The sequence below is a fragment of the Melozone crissalis genome, unplaced genomic scaffold, assembly GCF_028551555.1.
Source record: "Melozone crissalis strain CALT ecotype California unplaced genomic scaffold, PUWL_Pcris_2 ptg000187l_1, whole genome shotgun sequence".
Lineage (NCBI taxonomy): Eukaryota > Metazoa > Chordata > Aves > Passeriformes > Passerellidae > Melozone > Melozone crissalis.
In genome coordinates this window covers 1,372,860-1,393,548 of record NW_026535952.1, presented here as the reverse complement: position 1 = coordinate 1,393,548, position 20,689 = coordinate 1,372,860, and the positions used below count along the sequence as shown (strand labels likewise).

General features: G+C 51.0%; 1 protein-coding gene across 1 annotated transcript; it reads right to left on the bottom strand.

Moving 5' to 3' along the window:
- Positions 1–1,436: 1,436 nt before the first annotated feature.
- Positions 1,437–1,814, bottom strand: KCNE2 (potassium voltage-gated channel subfamily E regulatory subunit 2). The gene has a single exon (XM_054293818.1). It carries the CDS (start codon positions 1,812–1,814, stop codon positions 1,437–1,439), a length of 378 nt encoding a protein of 125 aa, XP_054149793.1.
- Positions 1,815–20,689: the final 18,875 nt, after the last annotated feature.

The window sequence follows — 20,689 nt, the reverse complement described above, 5'->3', positions numbered from 1 at the left end:
AGCCCCTTCAGGCCCTGCCAGGGGCTCTGAGCTCTCCCTGGAGCTTCTCCTGTCCAGGTGAGCACCCCCAGCTCTCCCAGCAGCTCCGCCTTTGTCTGGTGATGATCCAGGGGCAGCTCTGCAGGTCAGCTCTCACCCGAGCAGAGAAGACAATCCCTTCCTCCAGCCTGCTGCTTGTGCTGCTTTTGCACCTCCAGCACATCCACAGAGGGGTGGCATCAGCTCAAATCTCCAAATCTGTGTCCAAGACAAGCCACAGGCTCCCAAAGAAAAGAAGCTCTTTGTCATTTTTTATTTAACACGAGCGAAAATAGGGATCAGATCACTCAAAAGGAGTCGGGAGTGAGTGTGTGCAGGTATCAGGTCCCTCCTGTGATTCATTCCTGTGAAAAATGCCTATTTTATGATTGGCTTTTCACAAATATTCAAATGAATATTATATGTGTTATGTTAGAAAGTAATGCTGTATTAATTCTCTTAAGTACTGTGTTAAATATAGTTTTAGGTTATAAAAAATGTTCAAATGGAAACTATTTTATGTAACATACTTTTTTTTAAAGAAAGGACTTGCAGTGAGACAGCAGCCACAGGACACCTGAATCTTTCAGAGAAAGAGAATTTATTGCTCCATTATCACAAGAAATGAACTTCTTCCCACCTCAAAGGTGCTGCTAGGATTTAGGGGAAGAGATGACCAGCCAGAATCCTGTGTTTGAATGGAATTTATGCATCATGGATGAGGTGTATGAATATGCAACAGGTTACTGTTTTTAAGGGTTAATCCTCTGTTAACGTGGGGCCTTTTTTGGGCTTGTGCTGCCCAGAAAAAGGTACCCAGACTGTCTGTAATTCTTTGTTTTTATTGTCTCATATTGTCCTAATCCAAATTGTCCAAATTATTATTACTCTAATTGTATTGCTATTTTTATAACCATTTTATTACTATTAAACTTCCAAAATTTTAAAAACAAGTGATTGGCGTTTTTCACTGTTCCCTAATTGCTTCTTCAGTCAATGCGTGGAGATTGGAGATTTTAATGGATATTTTCAGGTTATTTTTCAAGTGGTTTTAAGTCACACAGTTTGGATCTAAATTGGCACTTTTGACCAGCACTAATTCACAGTTATTCTGAGGTGGGAACATCCAGATCTGCAAATAATCAAGTTATCCCTGTCATGCCTTTATTTTCCCAAAGGACAGGCTATCAAAGGGAAGAACAATCACAAATTTTTCTTGGACTTTCACAGGAACCATGACATTGATTTCCTCAGGACTCCATTGTCCATTGACCTGTGTGTAAATTGAATCAACACTTGCACAGCTCTTTGGAATTCCAGTGTGCAAATTGAATCAACACTTGCACAGCTCTTTGGAATTCCGGTGAGTTCCCTCTGTGTGACTCCACGAATCCCTCACTGCTGGCGTTTCCAGAAAGTCAGGGTGACTCTGGGCTTGTTTTATCCCTTGCCCCCAGGTTTTCATGGACCACGCACTTGAGATCTTCTGGGTTCAGCACCTGGTTCTTGTACTTCTCCCCCCAGTCCTCCACGATGTACTGGTGGTAGGGATCATTGGAGTGCTCCCTCCTCTTGGATTTCACAGTGCTCACCAGGATGGCCACGATGATGAAGGAGAACATCCCAATCATCACCATCAGGTACAGGATAACGTAGTCAAAGTTTTCAGCAGCCACCTCAGCCTGCAGTTTGTCCGCCGCTTCTGTCATGTTCCTCCTCCAGCTGTTCATGTAATTGAGGAAGGTTTCCTTGAAAATATCTTCCACTGCCCAAGTGAAGTTCTGCAGCTTGGTCATCCTCGCCAATTATGCTGCTAAAGACAAGAAAATATTCTTTTTAATCAGATGTCTGCATTAAAAGAGTTGGTTTGGAGTATTTTGTTGGTGTTATGTCAATTATCTGGTAACATCACCTTCTGACTCTTGAAGGTGCAGCTGTAGCTCAGCTGAGAATCCCCATCTCTGAGTGGTTCAGTATGTCCAGAGACCCAAGGAGGTCCTGCTCACAATCATGGAATGGTTTGGGCTGGAAGGGACCTTAAAACCACCCAGTGCCACCCCTGCCAGGGCAGGGACACCTCCCACTGTCCCCAGTGTCCAGCCTGGCCTTGGGCACTGCCAGGGATGCAGGGGTGGAATTCCATCCCAGCCCTGCCCACCCTGCCAGGGAACAATTCCTCATTGCCAAGATCCCACCCAGCCCTGCCCTCTGGCACTGGCAGCCATTCCCTGTGTGCTGTCCCTGCATCCCCTGGCCATTGTCTCTCTCCAGCTTTCCTGGGGCTCCTCCAGGCCCTGCAAGGCCACCCTGAGCTCAGCCCAAAGCTTCTCCTGTGCAGGTGAGCAATGCCAGCTGTGCCAGCCTTTCCTGCCAGCAGAGCTGCTCCATCCCTCTGCCCATCCTGGAGCCCACTCAGGTCCCTTTGCTCTGGGGACACTTTGGTGAAGCCCCCATGGCCCTGGCACAGCGTTTGTGGCACTGTCCCTTCCCTACAGAGGGGAATCCACCAGGGAGGAAGGATTGCTCCTGAGGACAAGACAAAGCCATGGGAGGGACAGGGAGGCTGAGACTCCATCCCTGGAGTGGCCTCAGGGGAAGAGACACTGCCTGGTACTGCAAAGCCATGTTTGATCCCATTTATCCCAAAGTTCAGACCCCAGTGCTGCTCAGACCCCATGAACCAGGTGTGTGTCCCACAGGAGGAAAGTCCCCCTCCAGAATTCCTTCCCACACAGATCCCATTCCCACACAGATCCCATTCCCATACTGATCCCACACAGATTCCATTCCCACCAGATCCCATTCCCACCCAGATCCCATTCCCACCAGATCCCATTCCCATACTGATCCCATTCCCATACAAATCCCAATCCCACCAGAGCCATTCCCACATGGATCCCATTCCCACATGATCCCATTCCCACCAGATCCCATTCCCACCTGATCCCATTCCCACACAGATCCCATTCCCACCAGATCCCATTCCCACACAGATCCCACACAGATCCCATTCCCACCTGATCCCATTCCCACCAGATCCCATTCCCACACAGATCCCACACAGATTCCATTCCCACCAGATCCCATTCCCACACAGATCCCATTCCCACATGGATCCCATTCCCACCCACGCTGTCCCACTTTAATGTGAGCAATTCCTTCATCTCTCCAGACCAGCCAAGCCCTAAAACCTGTGGAAATCTTTCCCCCAAATCCCTTTGTTCCCAGTCCAGTCCTCAAGAACAAGGAGTTGGCTGCATCCAAGGGGAAGAGGCACTGAATTTTCATCGCTAATTAAATTTGGGATGTGTTCCAATTCAGGAATTCAGGAATTCAGGAATTCAGCCTTTGTGCACACAGGGGCTCAGGTACACGTACAGGAGGATCCCTCTGCAGTTACTCCCTCACACTCCCTCAAATATAGAGGATAAAGGTAATTAATGAAACTAAATGAGAAAATACAAATACAAACTGCCTTTACTGTCTGAAACCTGCTTTTTCCTTGGTTTCCATCAAAAATTGCTATCATTTTTCAGGAGAAAATAGACTTGTAGCATCAGCTTACCTTTGCTGTGTCCTTCCCTGAGGAGATTCAGGATTTTCCAGCTCCACTGGATAATGGGGTGAAACTCCCCAGAAAGAGCAGGGATGTCTTTAAGGAGCCTGCACAAGGCTGGGAGCAGGTGCCTGTGAAATAAGTGCCTTGCACTGCACTTATGTTTATATTAAATTAAAAGCTAAATCTAATCTCACCTGGAAAGTCAAATATTGGCTGACAGCTTGCATCAGTCATGCTGTCGGATCTGGAACTGAGCCTTTGTGCTGCCTGCTGCAAGTGCAGATATTGGAAAAGAGCTTGCCTGGGGATAAACAGCTGCAGCTCCATTCTTGGGGAGACACAAGAGTAAAGATGAGCTCTGTAAAATAAAAATTATAATATTAAGAATTACTAGAGAAGAATTCTTGGCAGGCCCTGGCACAGGGTGCCCAGAGCAGCTGTGGCACTTCCAGGATGCCAGGATGGGGCTTGGAGCAAGCTGGGACAGTGGAATGGGATCATCTTTAAGGTCCCTCCCAACCTGAATTATTCCATGTTCCTATGAATAAATCAGTAGCTCCAGCAGTGATGAGAACAATGATTTCCTTTGCTGAAGGAAAGGAAATCTGGGCACAAGAAGCGAGCACTGAGCAGTCAGGCTGCTCAATACCCTAAGTTTGAGTTCCCTTCCCTTCCCAAACCTTCCCTTCCCAAACCTTCCCAAACCTTCCCTTCCCAAACCTTCCCTTCCCAAACCACCCCTTTCCCCTTTCCCCTTTTTTTTCCTTTCTCCTTTTCCTTTCCCCTTTTTTTCCTTTCCCCTTTCCCCTTTTTTTCCCTTCCTCTTTTCCCTTTTGTTCCTTTCACCCTTTCCCCCTTTTGTTCCCCTTTCCCCCTTTTGTTCCTTTTCCCCCTTTTTTCCTTTCCCTTTTTTTCCTTTCCCCTTTTCCTTTCCCCTTTTCACTTCCATACCCTTGCTGCAGAAATCAATCCTCAGAGCTCTGCTCTGTGGGCACTTCACTCGTGTGCTGGAGCAGGAAAAGACAAAAAACTTCCTAAAAAAACCCCAGAAAACCAAACCAAAAGAGAGAAAGAAAGAAAAAAAAAGGACAGTGAATGAGAGTTGGCTTTCTTTCTGGCAAGCAGCAGATGCTGACACCTCTGAGAGGCTCTGAGACACCTGAGGAGTTTGTTCAGAGAAATGAGACCACATCAGGAGCATCAGCAGCAGCTCCTGCTCTGCTGGGGACATCCAGGGAGGGGGATCGTGGTGGCATTGGGGTGCAAAAGGCTCCCCAAGCACTTGGGCTGGGACTAAAAAACCAGATTTTCATCTTACAGCCAGTCCTGCCTAAGAAATGCCATCTTTGAGGGGCAGGAAGGCAGCATGGAGTGATCCCAAATCCACGGCACACCCCAGAGGGAGGGAGATCTGCTCCTGGTGTGGAAAATGCTGATCCCTGAGGAAAGCCTGCTGCTGCCACCCTTGTCATGGTCACTGCAACATCCTGGAGATGTTCTGAGCAGGAAACCTCCCACCACACAAACCTCCCAAACCTTCCTGCTGATCCCACACTTCTCCTGGCAGGTTCCCTTGGCTTTGCCCCCAAAGAGCTTCTGTGTGCTCTGAGGAACCCCAGAGACACCTCTCTGACATTCCCTGGCTGCTCCCAGCTGGGTGAAGTCACTTGGAGCTCCTTTGTCTGGCTATGGAAATCAGGAAGGAGCCTGGAAGTTCCCAAGTTGAGAAATCACTGCCAATAATGAGAAATTTGTCCCTCCCTCAAGCCCTCTCTTCCACCAGCTGTTCCTGACAGCAGAGATTCCCTGAACAATGCCAGTCCCAGTGTCCCTCTGAAGGTCACTGAGCTCAGGGTTTGCTGAGTCTGGAGAGCAGGGAGGGCTCAGGGACACACAGGGTGGGAATGATCAAACAGGAGGAGGAGGAGCAGACAAATGTCTTGGGCAGCAAAGGTGGGAACCTTAATATTGCTCTGGAATGGAGAATAATGCCAAGCAAAACGCTCCTGATCTCATGGAATAATAATAATGATGGCATTGCTGAGTGGGAAGGGATCCCCCAGTGCCAGCCCTGCCCTGCCCAGAGCCCACCAAGCCCAGCCTGGGCAGCCCTGGCAGCTCCTGGAGCTGTGGCAGCCTCGGGGCCGTGCCCATTCCCTGGGCAGTGCCAGCACCCTCTGGGCAAGAACCTTGCCCCGAAACCCAACCTAAATCCCTCCTGGCCCAGCTCCAGCCTCTACCTGGGTGCTGTCCCTGTGCCGTGGTTTGGAACCTTTTCCCACCTGAGTGATTCTGTGATTCTCCCGAATAGCAGAGGATTGGTATCAGTGATGATCCCCACAGACATTTCCCTTCAGAGGGGTTCTCAGTGCACTTGATCCCTTTTCCTCCCAACATTCCATTGTTCCCCTGCATCATCTGCAAGAAACAAACTCTGCCCTTTGGGTGCCTTGCCCTGTCCAGGGTTTTCTTTTTACCTGAGGAAACCCTTTGGCATTGCTTCTTTTTTATGGATCAGTTCTTGCATCTTTTGGGGTCTCTGAGTGCTGAGTGAGCCAACCCTTGGGGTATTTTGGTTTCCTGAGAGATCCTGAGGCTCCATTTAGTGTTTGATAAGCTGGTGTGACCCTTTGGCTTTGTCTGAGCCCCATTTGGTGTTTGATCCCCAGTGTGACCCTTTGGCTTTGTCTGGGCCCCATTTGGTGTTTGATCCCCAGTGTGACCCTTTGGCTTTGTCTGAGCCCCATTTGGTGTTTGATCCCCAGTGTGACCCTTTGGGTTTGTCTGAGCCCCATTTGGTGTTTTATCCCCAGTGTGACCCTTTGGGTTTGTCTGAGCCCCATTTGGTGTTTGATCCCCAGTGTGACCCTTTGGCTTTGTCTGAGTCCCATTTGGTGTTTGATCCCCAGTGTGACCCTTTGGCTTTGTCTGAGCCCCATTTGGTGTTTGATCCCCAGTGTGACCCTTTGGCTTTGTCTGAGCCCCATTTGGTGTTTGATCCCCAGTGTGACCCTTTGGCTTTGTCTGAGTCCCATTTGGTGTTTGATCCCCAGTGTGACCCTTTGGCTTTGTCTGAGCCCCATTTGGTGTTTGATCCCCAGTGTGACCCTTTGGGTTTGTCTGAGCCCCATTTGGTGTTTTATCCCCAGTGTGACCCTTTGGGTTTGTCTGAGCCCCATTTGGTGTTTGATCCCCAGTGTGACCCTTTGGCTTTGTCTGAGCCCCATTTGGTGTTTGATCCCCAGTGTGACCCTTTGGGTTTGTCTGAGCCCCATTTGGTGTTTTATCCCCAGTGTGACCCTTTGGGTTTGTCTGAGCCCCATTTGGTGTTTGATCCCCAGTGTGACCCTTTGGCTTTGTCTGAGTCCCATTTGGTGTTTGATCCCCAGTGTGATCCTTTGGCTTTGTCTGAGCCCATCTTTCCCCACAGGATCACAGAACAGCTGAGCTGCTGCAGTGCTGGCTGTGTCCAGAGGGTTCCTCACAGGCTGCCCCAGAATATCCATATCTGCTAAAACCCTGTCTAAATATCGCAATAACCCCATGGCTGAAGGTCAGAGACCACATCAGGATGTCCTGTCCTTCATTCCTGCTGGAGAGGGACACCTGGGATGCTCCTTTGTGGCTAAAGGAAAATCCCAGAGTCACAGAATCACCAAGAGCCTTCCATGGGCATCCAGCATCAGCCCAAACCCTGTCCCCAAGGCCACATCCAGACTCCTCCTGAACCCTCCCTGTGCCTCCATCACCTCCCTGGGCAGCTCATCCCAAGGCCTGACCACTCTGTGAGGGGAAAAATTGTTTGTAATCCCTAATCTGAGCCTCCCCTGGTGCAATTTGAGGCCATTTCCTCTCATTTTTTCCCTTAGTGTTGGAATCTGAAATGCAAGGAAGTTTCAGAACTAACTAAAAATAAAAGTACTTATAAAAATAAACAAAGAGATTAAAACACAATACTATAAGTTTATGTGTCATAACATAATCAACAAAAAAAGCTTACACTGTAATATAAATCCATAAAACAAAATATTTAAAGATTAGGTAAATACATAAATATCCTTATTAACACTGTTTTATTAAGCAATAATTCCTTAAAAAGTCTTATAACTAAAAGTTTTGTAACCTTCTAAACCATATTATAACGATGTAAGCAAAACTCACCCTTCCTACCTATGTAAAAGCAAAAAAAAAACCCAAAACGAAAGCACATCATCAAAGACAACTCCAAAATTGTAAAAAAATCCCGTCTCTAACTTATTCCCACAATCTAAATAATGTAATAATAAAATTATTATATTATTATAGTAATATATTATAATTATATATAAAATATACATTATAACTATATTTATATTATATTATATTATATTATATTATATTGTATTATATTATATTATATATTTAGATAATATATATATGGTATAATTAATATAATATATTTAATATAATATTATGTAAGATATTATAATTATAATATAATTTTATTCCTGAATTTGAACAGATCCCAACTCCCCACAAATAAATGATCACACTTAGGACATGGAAGAAGAGAAGTTGCTGCACCTTCCTGTCCGGGAGGTGTGGAGAGCAAGGAGATCCTGCCAAGGAAAGCTGTGCTGCAGGGATGGGGAAATGGGAGGCAGGAGGAGGCTGCAGTGCCCAGCTTTGCTGCCCAGCTTTGTTGCCATGGTTTTATGTGGTGCTGTTGCAAAAGCTGCAGGGGAGAAATGAGGGTGTTGGCTGCACAGAGCCCTGAAGTGGAAAAGCAAACACGGATATTTCAGGCTGGGGAGAGCAGATGTGACACCTGAAATGCTCAGGGGTGTGTGTGTCCTTCAGAAAGGAAGAGAAACAAGGTGTCCACACTGATCCCTCTGAAATATGGGGGGTTCCCCATTCTTTCAGCTCTAATTAAAATATTGGTGCTGCAGCTGAATTGGAACAGCCTGCGAGGACCTGAGGGCAACCTCTTCTTAAAACATCCTGGGGGGCAAAGAGAATCACAAAGAGACAGCAGCACTGGCTGGGGGTTTGGGGGTTTTGGTTTGTTTAATTGGTTGTTTGGTTTTTTTGTCCCAATAGTTTGGGTTAGAAGGGATCTTGAAGATTATCCAGTGCCAGCCCTGCCAAGGCAGGGACACCTCCCACTGTCCCCAGTGCCCAGCCTGGCCTCGGGCACTGCCAGGGATGCAGGGGCAGCCCCAGCTGCTCTGGGCACCCTGTGCCAGGGCCTGCCCACCCTGCCAGGGAACAATTCCTCATTGCCAAGATCCCACCCAGCCCTGCCCTCTGGCACTGGCAGCCATTCCCTGTGTGCTGTCCCTGCAGGCCTTGTCCCCAGTCCCTCTGCAGCTCTGCTGGAGCCCCTGCAGGCCCTGCCAGGGGCTCTGAGCTGTATGAGAAGCACAAATATCACCAAGGTCAGTCACACAGCAAGGTGCTTTCTGTCCCCACGTCCCCTCTGCTTCCATGGGGTGGAAAACCTGAACCCAGACTCCTCTGCCATCAGGGCTGGAACCAGCAGCAGTGGTGGTGTGGAGGCCCCACTGTCCCTTGTGTCCCTCCTGCCCCTCATGCAGGCTGTGAGCTGGGCCCTCTGCTCTGATCTTTTCTTGACAGCCACACCCTGAGTCCTGGAACTAAAAGCAGGTCCTGATCCATCACATTCAAAAGGATTTTTTTGGCATTTGCTAGGATAAACCCAACCTGTGGAGCTGAAGCCTCACTGAAGAATCGTGTTGGGCCCTCACAAGAGAGCCCTGGAGGGGCTGGAGCGTGTCCAGGGCAGGGGAAGGGGCTGGAGCCCCAGGAGGGGCTGAGGGAGCTGGGAAGGGGCTGGAGAATCCCTGAGGGAGCTGGAAGGGGCTGCAGAATCCCTGAGGAGCTGGGAAGGGGCTGCAGAATCCCTGAGGAGCTGGGCAGGGGCTGCAGAATCCCTGAGGAACTGGGAAGGGGCTGCAGAATCCCTGAGGAGCTGGAAGGGGCTGCAGAATCCCTGAGGAGCTGGAAGGGGCTGGAGAATCCCTGAGGAGCTGGAAGGGGCTGCAGAATCCCTGAGGGAGCTGGGAAGGGGCTGGAGAATCCCTGAGGAGCTGGAAGGGGCTGCAGAATCCCTGAGGGAGCTGGGAAGGGGCTGCAGAATCCCTGAGGAGCTGGAAGGGGCTGCAGAATCCCTGAGGAGCTGGAAGGGGCTGCAGAATCCCTGAGGGAGCTGGAAGGGGCTGAGGCTGGAGCAAAGGAGGCTCAGGGGCCCTTGTGGCTCTGCACAAGGCCCTGCCAGGAGGGCACAGCCGGGGGGGTCGGGCTCTGCTGCCAGGGAACAGGGACAGGAGCAGAGGGAGCGGCCTCAGGCTGGGCCAGGGCAGGCTCAGCTGGGACAGCAGCAGCAATTTGCCCATGGAAAGGGAGCTCAGGCCTTGGCAGGGGCTGCCCAAAAGATGGATCCCTGGAGGGATTTCAAAGCCATGTAGATGTGGCTGTTCGGAACATGGTTTTGGGATGGATGTGGTGGTGCTCTATTACAATTTGGACTCCATGATCTTACAGGTGTTTTCCAACCTAAACCATTCTGTGATTCCAGGTTCTCTCCACTTCCACACATGACTCCAGAGACAGGGAACTGAGGCTGCAGATGGTACCAGAGAGCCAAAGGTTCATGGTTTGGCCTCAAGGAGACCTGAGGCTTTGAGATTGCAGTGGGAAACAGTTCCCAGAAGCTGCAGCCCAGGTATGCAGTGGTCACAGCCATCTTGTCCCACCTGCCACTTGTCACAACCAGTCTCTCCTGAGCCTGGGGTTTCCAGGGAATGGAAACTGGGAGAGGCAGCCCTGCTGATCCCCATTTTCCTGCCAACTGCTGTTCTCCCAAAGCAGAGGGAGGCAGAGCAGCAGTTGCAGCACCAGCCCCAGGTTTGGCAGGAAGGCAGAGCCCTGCCAGAGGCCACTGATTGCCACAGCTTCCATGGGCAGGGACAGCTCAGTGTCTGACAGGGCTGAATTCCCACAGCAGCACTCCTGCTTTCCAGCCTCATTCCTCCTCCTCTCATCTCCTCACCACAGTGGCCTGGAAGCTGGATCCAAGTCCTGAATCTCCTGATTCACCTTATCCCCTTCTCCTTTCACGCTGCTCAGCTGTGGGACCTCTGTGCCACAGGACACTGGAGGTGCAAACATTCCAAAAGAGGTTGATTCACAGAGGGAAAATGCATCCAGAGAGTTTGAGTAAAAGGACATGGTGTCCAGTCCCAGCAGAGGATTAGGCTGGGCAGGTGTGACCACATGCCTGCCCCACTTGCGTGTCCTTCCTTAATCCCTCAGGTTTGTCCATCCCCTCGACGGATTTCTTCACCTAAAACCTCCCCACCCTGTCTGGGAAAGGAGAGGGAGAGGCAGGAAAGAGGAGGGTGGGAAAAGGAAACAAATGCATGTGGGGAACAAGCTGTCCATGGGAAGCACAGGAGGCCAAGGGAGGATGCAGAGGTCACCTGGATGTTCCTGTCAGACCTTCCCTTCTGGGGCGAAGGTGCTGAGACTTCATGGAGCTTCAGACGGAACAAATGGAATAAAAAGGAGAGGGCAGGAGAGCAGCCAGGAACTTTCTAGAAGGTTCCTCAAGGCTCAAATTACAACCTGTCCCCCTCATGGTGCTTTGTGTGCCAGAGTGTCCCTCTTGGACTTGTAGCTGAGCCAAGAGGGACATGCTTATGTTGGTGTATTCCATGGACATTGGTGTATTCCATGAAGGTTGGTGTATTCCATAGATGCTGGTATATTCCATGGATGTTGGTGTATTCCATGGATGTTGGTCTATTCTCTGAAGATTGATGTATTCTATGGATGTGGGTGTATTCCATGGACATTGGTGTATTCCATGAGGGTTGGTGTATTCCATAGATGCTGGTGTATTCCATGGATGTTGGTGTATTCCATGGATGCTGGTGTATTCCATGGATGCTGGTGTATTCCATGGACATTGGTGTATTCCATGAACGTTGGTGTATTCCATGGACATTGGTGTATTCCATGGACATTGGTGTATTCCATGGATGCTGGTGTATTCCATGAACGTTGGTGTATTCTATGGATGTTGGTGTATTCCATGGACATTGGTGTATTCCATGGACATTGGTGTATTCCATGGACGTTGGTGTATTCCATGGATGCTGGTGTATTCCATGAACGTTGGTGTATTCTATGGATGTTGGTGTATTCCATGGACATTGGTGTATTCCATGGACATTGGTGTATTCCATGGACATTGGTGTATTCCATGGATGCTGGTGTATTCCATGAACGTTGGTGTATTCTATGGATGTTGGTGTATTCCATGGACATTGGTGTATTCCATGGACATTGGTGTATTCCATGGACGTTGGTGTATTCCATGGACATTGGTGTATTCCATGGACGTTGGTGTATTCCATGGATGTTGGTGTATTCCATAGATGTTGGTGAATTCCGTGGATGTTCAGAGTGGGTTTGATGGCAGCTCTGAGGTGGATCAGGATGGAGGTGCAGGGATACTCAGGCTGGCTTTGGTTTCCAGATCAAAACCAAACTGGTTCTGCTCTCCTGGCTCAAGTGAAGCCCATGGAATTCCACCGGGAATTGGGATGGAGAGCCTGAACTGGAGTTACATTCCCATCAACGCTCACTTCCATGGAGTGCGGTGTTGGTAACCCACATCTTCATGGAATTACGGAATTATTCCTGAGCAGTGGATGGAGGAGTGAAGGATCTGTTTCCATAATTCCTCAGGAAAACAAGTGACCTGACCCCCATGGGCAGGAGAATTCCACCACTTCCCTGACTCCTTAGCAGCATTCCTGTGCTTCCAGGCACATTTTAAACAGGGCTGTTTAGAGGACAGAGGGATGAAGTCAAGGATTAAATCCCAGCCCTCCTGAGCTCTGAAAAAATCCAGGACACTCCTGAGCCTCGTTCTGTTGGAAGCTTTTCCTGGTATTATCATCTTGTTCCCACTGCCATGGGAAGGGAACATTCCCTACACCAGGTTGCAAACCAGATGTAGGAGCTCACAAGTTTATGTTTTTTAGTCCCTTCTAATTTTAATGATTATTTATTCTTATTTCTAAAGAGCCGAGGAAGAGAAATGGTTGGAGTTGCACATCAGCCTGAGGAGAGGTGTTTTTCCATGGAGCCCTGGAAGAGCTGCCCAGGAAGGCGATGGATTCTCCCTCTCTGGAGCCATCCCAAACCCACCTGGATGTGTCCCTGTGTCCCTGCTCAGGGTGACCCTGCCTGGGCTGGGGGGTTGGACTGGGTGATCTCCAGAGGTCCCTTCCAACTACAACAATTCTGGGATTCTGGGATGGTGTTACCGGTGAGGTCCGGGCTGTGTTCGTGCCACAGGCGGGAACAGGAGGAAAAAATCCTGCCAGAATTCTGGGATGGGCACCTGGCCACTGGGTACAACCTGTGCCGAGCTCAGAGTTTGGCAGAAACATCAAGTCAGGTCTAGAACTGCTGCATATTTTGGGTTGGCTGCACCCTGTAACTGACTATTAAAGAAATGCTGGTTATTTTTTGCTTGATACAGCCCAGAGAGGCTCATTCCAGTTCCTGGGACTGTGCTGGAGCCCTGGGATTGTGCTCCCAGAGGGGGCTGCACAGTCAGAGGAGAAGCAAAGGCCAGGGCAGGACATTTGAATGACCCCAAAAACCAGGGCAGCCACCCCACACGACCTCCAGCGGTGGCATCTTCTGAGCCCGACTGTCAGAGAAAATTCCACTTCCACTGCTGTTTATTTTGGCAGGAAAAATCTCAGTTTGACTCACAACCATCCCGGGAGGTCACGGAGGCCAAAACTCATCCCGAGGCTGCACAAAACCCCGAGTCTGGGGTTATGTGGAGCTTCCCACATGGTTAAAGGCAAGGAGAGCTGATCATTTCCAACCCAAGGAAAGCAAACAAGGGTGTCAGCACAGGAGTTAAGAAATCCCTGCCCACGAAACCTGGGATGTGTTGCATGAGCACGGGAACATTCCTCGTTTCTTGTTTCCTCCCCCTGCCTTGACCTTGGGCCTATTTGCGATCCCGTTGCGCAAACGGGTCTCGCAACCCAGCTCCTGCTTCCAGCAGAAAATCCTTGCCTCTGGAGGGGCAGGCAGAGGCCAGCCCTGCCCTGGAACCAGCCTGGGCTCCAGGTGAGGGTCTGGTGGCACCCAGGAGACCTGGCATCCCCAGGAAGGCTCTGGATCCTCTGCTCTGCCCTGGGCTGGCTTCCCAATATCCCCTATGCAGCACCAGCTCCCTCAGGAAGGTTCTAGAAGTCCTCACGTTGGTTTGCTGGGTCACATGGGGTCATCTCCCTCTCTGGGGTGGCTCCCAGGGTGAGGGGATGTGGGATTTGGGAGATGACCTGCACTCCAGAACTCTGGGTGTTCCCATGGTCAGGAGGGCATGGAGTGATAGCACTGGGGGGATGGCTGTAAGCTGGAGGAGGGCAGGGATAGGTGGGATTTTGGGAATGAGGAATTGTTCCCTGGCAGGGTGGGCAGGGGCTGGGATGGAATTCCATCCCTGGATCCCTGGCAGTGCCCAAGGCCAGGTTGGACACTGGGGCTGGGAGCAGCCTGGGACAGTGGGAGGTGTCCCTGCCATGGCAGGGGTGGCACTGGGTGGGCTGTGAGGTCCCTCTAACCCAAACCATTCCATGATTCCATGACTTTTCCTTCTTTTTGTGTGCTATCATCTGTCCCCATCTCAACCCACAAGTTTTCCCTTTTTCCCAATTCTCTCCCCCTCCCCTGGGGGTGTCCCTGTGCCTGGCTGGGCTTTGGCTGCCAGGTTAAACCACCAGGTCCTTTTTGGTGCTCCAGGGGTTGAGATCCCAGAATCCCAGAATGATCAGATTTGGAAGGGCCCTCTGGAGATCACTCAGCCCAGGCAGGGTCACCCTGAGCAGCTGACAAAGGGACACATCCAGGTTCCTTCTGGAAGAGCCATCCCTGGAAGGGGATCCCTGTGCAAACCCAGCTGGGAATGGTCCCAGTGCCAGAGGGCAGGGCTGGGTGGGATCCTGGCAATGAGGAATTGTTCCCTGGCAGGGTGGGCAAGGGCTGGCATGGAATTCCATCCCTGCATCCCTGGCAGTGCCCAAGGCCAGGCTGGACAGTGGGAGGTGTCCCTGCCATGGCAGAGGGCTGGGATTGGGATCGGGATCATCAAGATCCCTCCTAACCCAAATCATTCCACGATTCTACAAAGCGCAGCAAATCCACGGAGATTTTCAGCAGCCTCCTCCCAGCTCTCTGAAACCCACTGGAACCTTCCTGCTGCCCTTACCTGCATTTAGGGATGCAGAGATAGCACAATTCCTGCATCCTGCTGGGCAGTGCTGCTCACGTGGAGCTGGAGCTGCTCCGCACTGAGATGATTTCCTGAGCCGGAGCCTCCCCTGGGAGCTGGAGTGGATCCAGGAGAGGGTTATTCCGGGTAAGCTGCCTGAGGGATTTCAACAGGGATAATTCTGAGCATCTCTAGAACACTCCTGGCTGGAGAACAGTAATCTTTTAATTGGATTCCCTGCGGATAATTGCCCTGCTGGAGCTGCTCGTGTCCAGGCTCTCTAGAAACACATCCTGGCGTCTCCACGGAAGGCTCCAGAAAGAGAAAGCCTGGAAGTGTTGATTCACCTTGGAATTTCTATAATTCTCTGAGTGTGATGGCCAGAAAAGCCTGGCTTATCCATTTATCCCACCAACATCATGGAAGTGCCTTTTGATCCTGCTTTTTTTGTTGTTCCAGTGCCACATTCAAGAACCACGAGTTGAGTATTTCTGGTGCTGCCTTTTGCTGACCTGAGGATGGAACAAAGATTAGGAATTACCATTTTCATCAAAATTCGTGTTCATTTTGAAAATAAATCAGATTTTTCAGAGTGTGTCTGCAGACCTTGGGGTGTGTAAATCTGGGATTGTGTGCAATGTCTGACTTAGAGGAGCGATCCTGGAGCTTGATTTTCAGGAATTTGCTGCTGTTCTAGTGGCAGAAAAAAAAAAAACCAGCACAAGTTTCCTAATGCAAATTGGTGATAATAGACACCAGATTCCAGCTAAAAGTCAGGATTTGGTCCCACAAACATCCAAGAGTCTGGAGTCAAGTGGGTGTTTATTTGTTTGCTCCAGTGACCTTCAGCTTGTTGTTCCTGTGGAGCTGGGAATCAGTGGGTTTCACAGGACAGACTCCTGGCTTTGCATGTGTGTCTCCAGTAAGGTTATCCCAAAAGATATTCCAAGGGAAAAGCCAGCACTCACCTTTTCAGGGCTGTAATTCAGGAATTTTGTTTGCTGAGGAGACATCCTGACCTTCCTGACCACAATTCCCCCAGATACAAATCCAAACCTGGATTCAAACTCTGCATCCCACTCATTCCTCTGTGGAAGGAGCTGAGCTTCACCTTTGGATATTCCTCATGCTGATCCATCCCCACCTGAGCTGGGATTTCAGTGCTGTGCCATGAGTGCTGATCCCAAATGGAAAGGTTCCTCCAGGCAAACTGATCCTCCTCCAGAACAACCCCAAACATCCAAATTCCAAATCGTGGGGTGGCTCGGATGGTTTGGCTGAAGACAAAGAGCCTTGAACAGGAGGGATTCCCCATCTCTGGGGGCTGACTTTGCCAGCCCACACCCAGAACGATCAAATTCTGCATCACTAAAATACAAACACAGATCCCACAGCTCACCTGGAGTAATTTAAACCCAGAAAGGAGATCACAAACCTCTAATCAAACCCAGAATTCCTCTTCAAACTGACCCCTAAAACTTCATATTTTGTGCTTTATTCAGGTTTTAATTTTGACAAATATCCCAGATATTGATAAGAATATCAGAATTAAAACCACAAATGGTCAAGAGTAGTTGGAGAGCGATGTGTCACTTGTGTCCCCACTTCTCAGGAGCCCAGAGCTGTGGGGAGGAGGTTTGTTCCCATTTCTCACTCCAAAGGCTCTGTCTCGGCCCGTGCCTGGCCGAGCATGGAACCGTTTGTTTGACCTCCAGCTCTGCCTAAACATCCTGATAAACGAGAGGGAGCCTGATTAGACAGAGGAACATCTGGGGCACTTTTGCCAGGGAAGCAGGAGAGGATACAATCTCATCCAGAGGCACATTATTCCATAAATCAGGACAGCAGGACGTCCCTTGGCTTTTCTCTTGGAGCACCCTGGAGGATGCAGGTCCCAGCTCCAGCTGGAATCACTGCTCTCAATCCCATTTCCTACTGGGAGGGACAATTAAAGAAGCAAAATGTTTATCTTTCCCTTTGGAGATCATTCCAGTAAAAAAAAAGGCCATGTCAACAAAAAGTCCATGTCAACAGTCCAAATGGGATCCTCCTGCTGTTTACACATGTAGATTAAAAAAATATATAAACCAGAAAACTATAAAACAAAAAACCTATAAAAAACAAACTGTAAACCAAACAGGCCATGAAGAAATGGCCAAATAGGAAGACCCTGTAAACTGCAGGAATTTTGATTATTTGGCTGGGATGATGGATACATTCCTGTCTGGAATTCTCTAACGTGTAACCCCGTGCTTTAACCTGTCCTTTGACAAGGGACAATGATTTTAAACTGACTGACAATGGAATTAGATGGGATATTGGGAAGAAGTTCCTCCCTGTGAGGGTGGCCAGGCCCTGGCACAGGGTACCCAGAGCAGCTGGGGCTGCCCCTGCATCCCTGGCAGTGCCCAAGGCCAGGATTCCTCATGGCAGGACCACCGTGGACTCCATGAGTTCAAAGGAAAAACATGGATTTGCTGAGTCCTTCCAGGAAAGCAAAGCTTAAATCCTCGTTGTGTGTAATCCATATTTAATCAGTGGCACTGAGGAACCAAAACACCTTTGAGAATTTGGGTTTGTCCCAAATTGTTTCTTCCTTTCAAGCTGCTCAGTGCTGGAATTTGGCCACCAAAACCCGGCCCCTGCTGCCCCTCCGAGTTGTCACCTTGGGTTCCTCACCTGCTCCTTCTCCCAGCCAAGGAAAAGCAGGATTGTGCTGCTCTTTCTTTCTTTCTTTTTTCTTTCTTTTTTTTTTTTTTTTTTTTTTTTGGTTTTTTTGGCGTTCTTGCGAGCCACCACAGCGTGTCCCCAAAGAGCTGTGCTTCCAGCCCTCCATCCCTGCTCCTTCCAGCAGGACCGCGTCCAACCGCGAGCTCATCTGCACGGCCATAAATATAAATATAAATACAAACACACCCCCCTCCAGCGCTGCTCCAGCCACTTCCATGGGCAGAGCTGGCAGGAAAACGCTCCTGACCTTCAGTTGTGCCAAATCCACCCGGCTCGGGGCTGGTGAGGCGAGGACGGAGCCATAAAAAATAATAAAAAACCCAAACCCAACAAACAGAGCAGCAGAGAGAGCCCAACAGCGGGGAAAGGTCACGATTCAAGGTCTGCTGCTCATTACTGAGGAATAACACCAGGAGCCGGCCTCATTTGCATAATGAGCTTCGTGCTGGGCTGCGACACGTCCCCACACTGCCATGGAGCAGGGTTAGGTTGGAAATTGAGGAGAAATTGTTCCCTGGGAGGGTGGGCAGGCCTTGGGATGGAATTCCCAGAGCAGCTGGGCCTGGCCCTGGATCCCTGGCAGTGATGCCTGCAGGGACATTTCATGGAGGGAGTGCAGGAGCTCTGGGATACAGGGAGGTCTCTGGCCAAAATGGGGGAAAGGCAAATTGGAGAGCAAAAGGGAAAACATGAAGGGATTCCTTCAAGATCAGAAGAGCAACCATTTGAGATGGGGAGAGAGGATGATACCTCAACCGGGAAGCCCAGGGACAGGAAAACCTCCTGAGGGAGCTGGGAAGGGGCTGCAGAATCCCTGAGGGAGCTGGAAGGGGCTGCAGAATCCCTGAGGAGCTGGAAGGGGCTGCAGAATCCCTGAGGAGCTGAAGGGGCTGAGGCTGGAGCAAAGGAGGCTCAGGGGCCCTTGTGGCTCTGCACAAGGCCCTGCCAGGAGGGCACAGCCGGGGGGGTCGGGCTCTGCTGCCAGGGAACAGGGACAGGAGCAGAGGGAGCGGCCTCAGGCTGGGCCAGGGCAGGCTCAGCTGGGACAGCAGCAGCAATTTGCCCATGGAAAGGGAGCTCAGGCCTTGGCAGGGGCTGCCCAGGGAGCTTTGCAGTGCCCATCCCTGCAGGTGTGCCCTGGAGGTGGCACTGAGTGCTCTGGGCTGGGGACAAGGTGCCCATGGGGCACAGCTGGCACTGCATGGGCTGCCCCAGGGATTTGGGATCCTGTGATCTGTGTGAGGGAGACCATGGAGTAAATGAGGTGTAGCCAGCTGTGGTGAGGTCAGGGGTGCCTCCAGCAGTGAAAACGAGCAGAGCTGGGGCTCACATATCCCACAGATGTCCCACAGATGTCACTGCTGGGCGCTGAGCAGCAGCACTGAGATCCCTCCTGGCAGAAGGCCGGGGTGGGCTCCTCCTTCCAAATCCAGTGGGATTTTTTTCCTTCAGGTCTCACCACTGCCCTGCAGCTCTGCCTGTTCCTGCTTTGATTTGTGCCCCCACCAAGCCCAGCCTGGGCATCCCAAAGGCTCCTGGAGCTGTGCCAGCCTCGGGGCCGTGCCCATTCCCTGGGCAGTGCCAGCACCCTCTGGGCAAGAACCTTGCCCTAAATCCAACCTAAATTCCTCCTGGCCCAGCTCCAGCCCTCCCTTGGTGCCATCCCTATCCCAGAGCAGAGATCAGGGCTGTCCTCATGAGGAGTTGCAGTGGGACCTCCAGGATCACAGAGCTCCTTGACATGGGGCCAGCAGGGAACTCAGAGCCCTGGAGCTGTTTCAGCTTAACTATTTTTGATCTTTTTGATTTTTATCATTTTTGGGGAGGGATGCCATGGACCCTCTTTATTCCAGTCTCTGTTAGCACAGAGCTGGGGAAGCAGAAGAGCAAATCCCCCTGGTCCTGGGGCTGCTGCCATGGCAGAGGGGGCTGGCAGAGGGCTCTGAGCTGTGCCTTGCAGCCAGGGGAAGGAAAAGGTCAGGCCAGCATGTGATGGCCCCCTCTGCTTCCTCCCAATGCCCTGACCCTTCTCCCTGGGCACAGCAGTGTCAGTGACCCTGGAGTGCCTGCTGCCAGCGGTTCCAGATGTGCAGTGCCATGGGAGCTGACTTTCAGGAATGATTCCTTGCCAGCTGCTCCTCTGTGTGAGGCCAGTGCTGATTGCTGGGCCTTGACCACAGGATTACACTTGTCAGCCACAGAGGGATCCGACCACACGAGCCTCGCTGTGCACTCGCTGACCTGCAGGCCTGTCCTCACCTCTGTCCCTGCTCTCTCACCCCAAAGACATTCCCAGCCTGGCCTGTCCCTGCTGCTGCCCCTGGGGCAAGGTGGTAGGGACAAGACCCCCTTGGGCTGCTCAGATGGAGGGGACTGAGAGGAGACTCACTGCAGGTACAGCTTCCATGGGAGGGGAGAAGGAGGGACAGCTCCAATCTCTGCTCCCTGTGACCTGACAGCAGCCAGGGGTTGGAGGGATTTAGGTTGGATTTTAGAGAAAGGTTCTTGCCCAGAGGGTGCTGGCACTGCCCAGGGAATGGGCACGGCCCCGAGGCTGCCACAGCTCCAGCAGCCTTTGGCCAGCGCTGCCAGGGCTGCCCAGGCTGGGCTTGGTGGGCTCTGGGCAGGGCAGGGCTGGCACTGGGGGATCCCTGGGGGTCCCTGCAGCTCAGGACATTCCATGATCCTGTGATCTCTCCCAGGCACTCCGCACACACTTGGCAGGAGCTCGGGATGGGGCTGAATTCCCCATGGATTTTTTGGGGGTCACAGAGTTGATAATCCCAGTGGGGGGCTGAATTCCCCATGGATTTTTGGGGGTCACAGACCTGATAATCCCAATGTGGGCCTGAATTCCCCATGGACTTTTGGAGGAGTCATAGAGTTGATAATCCCAGTGTGGGGCTGAATTCCCCATGGATTTTTGGGGGTCACAGAGCTGATAATCAGCCTGGGACAGTGGGAGGTGTCCCTGCCCATGGAATGGGATGATCTTTAGGGTCTCTCCCAACCCAAAGCACTCTGGGGTTCCAGGATTCCATAGCAGGACAATTATGCCCCCAAGCCTGGCT

Coding starts and splice junctions, on each gene's coding strand:
- KCNE2 (XM_054293818.1), bottom strand. CDS start 1,814: ATGACCAAGCTGCAGAACTTCACTTGGGCAGTGGAAGATATTTTCAAG.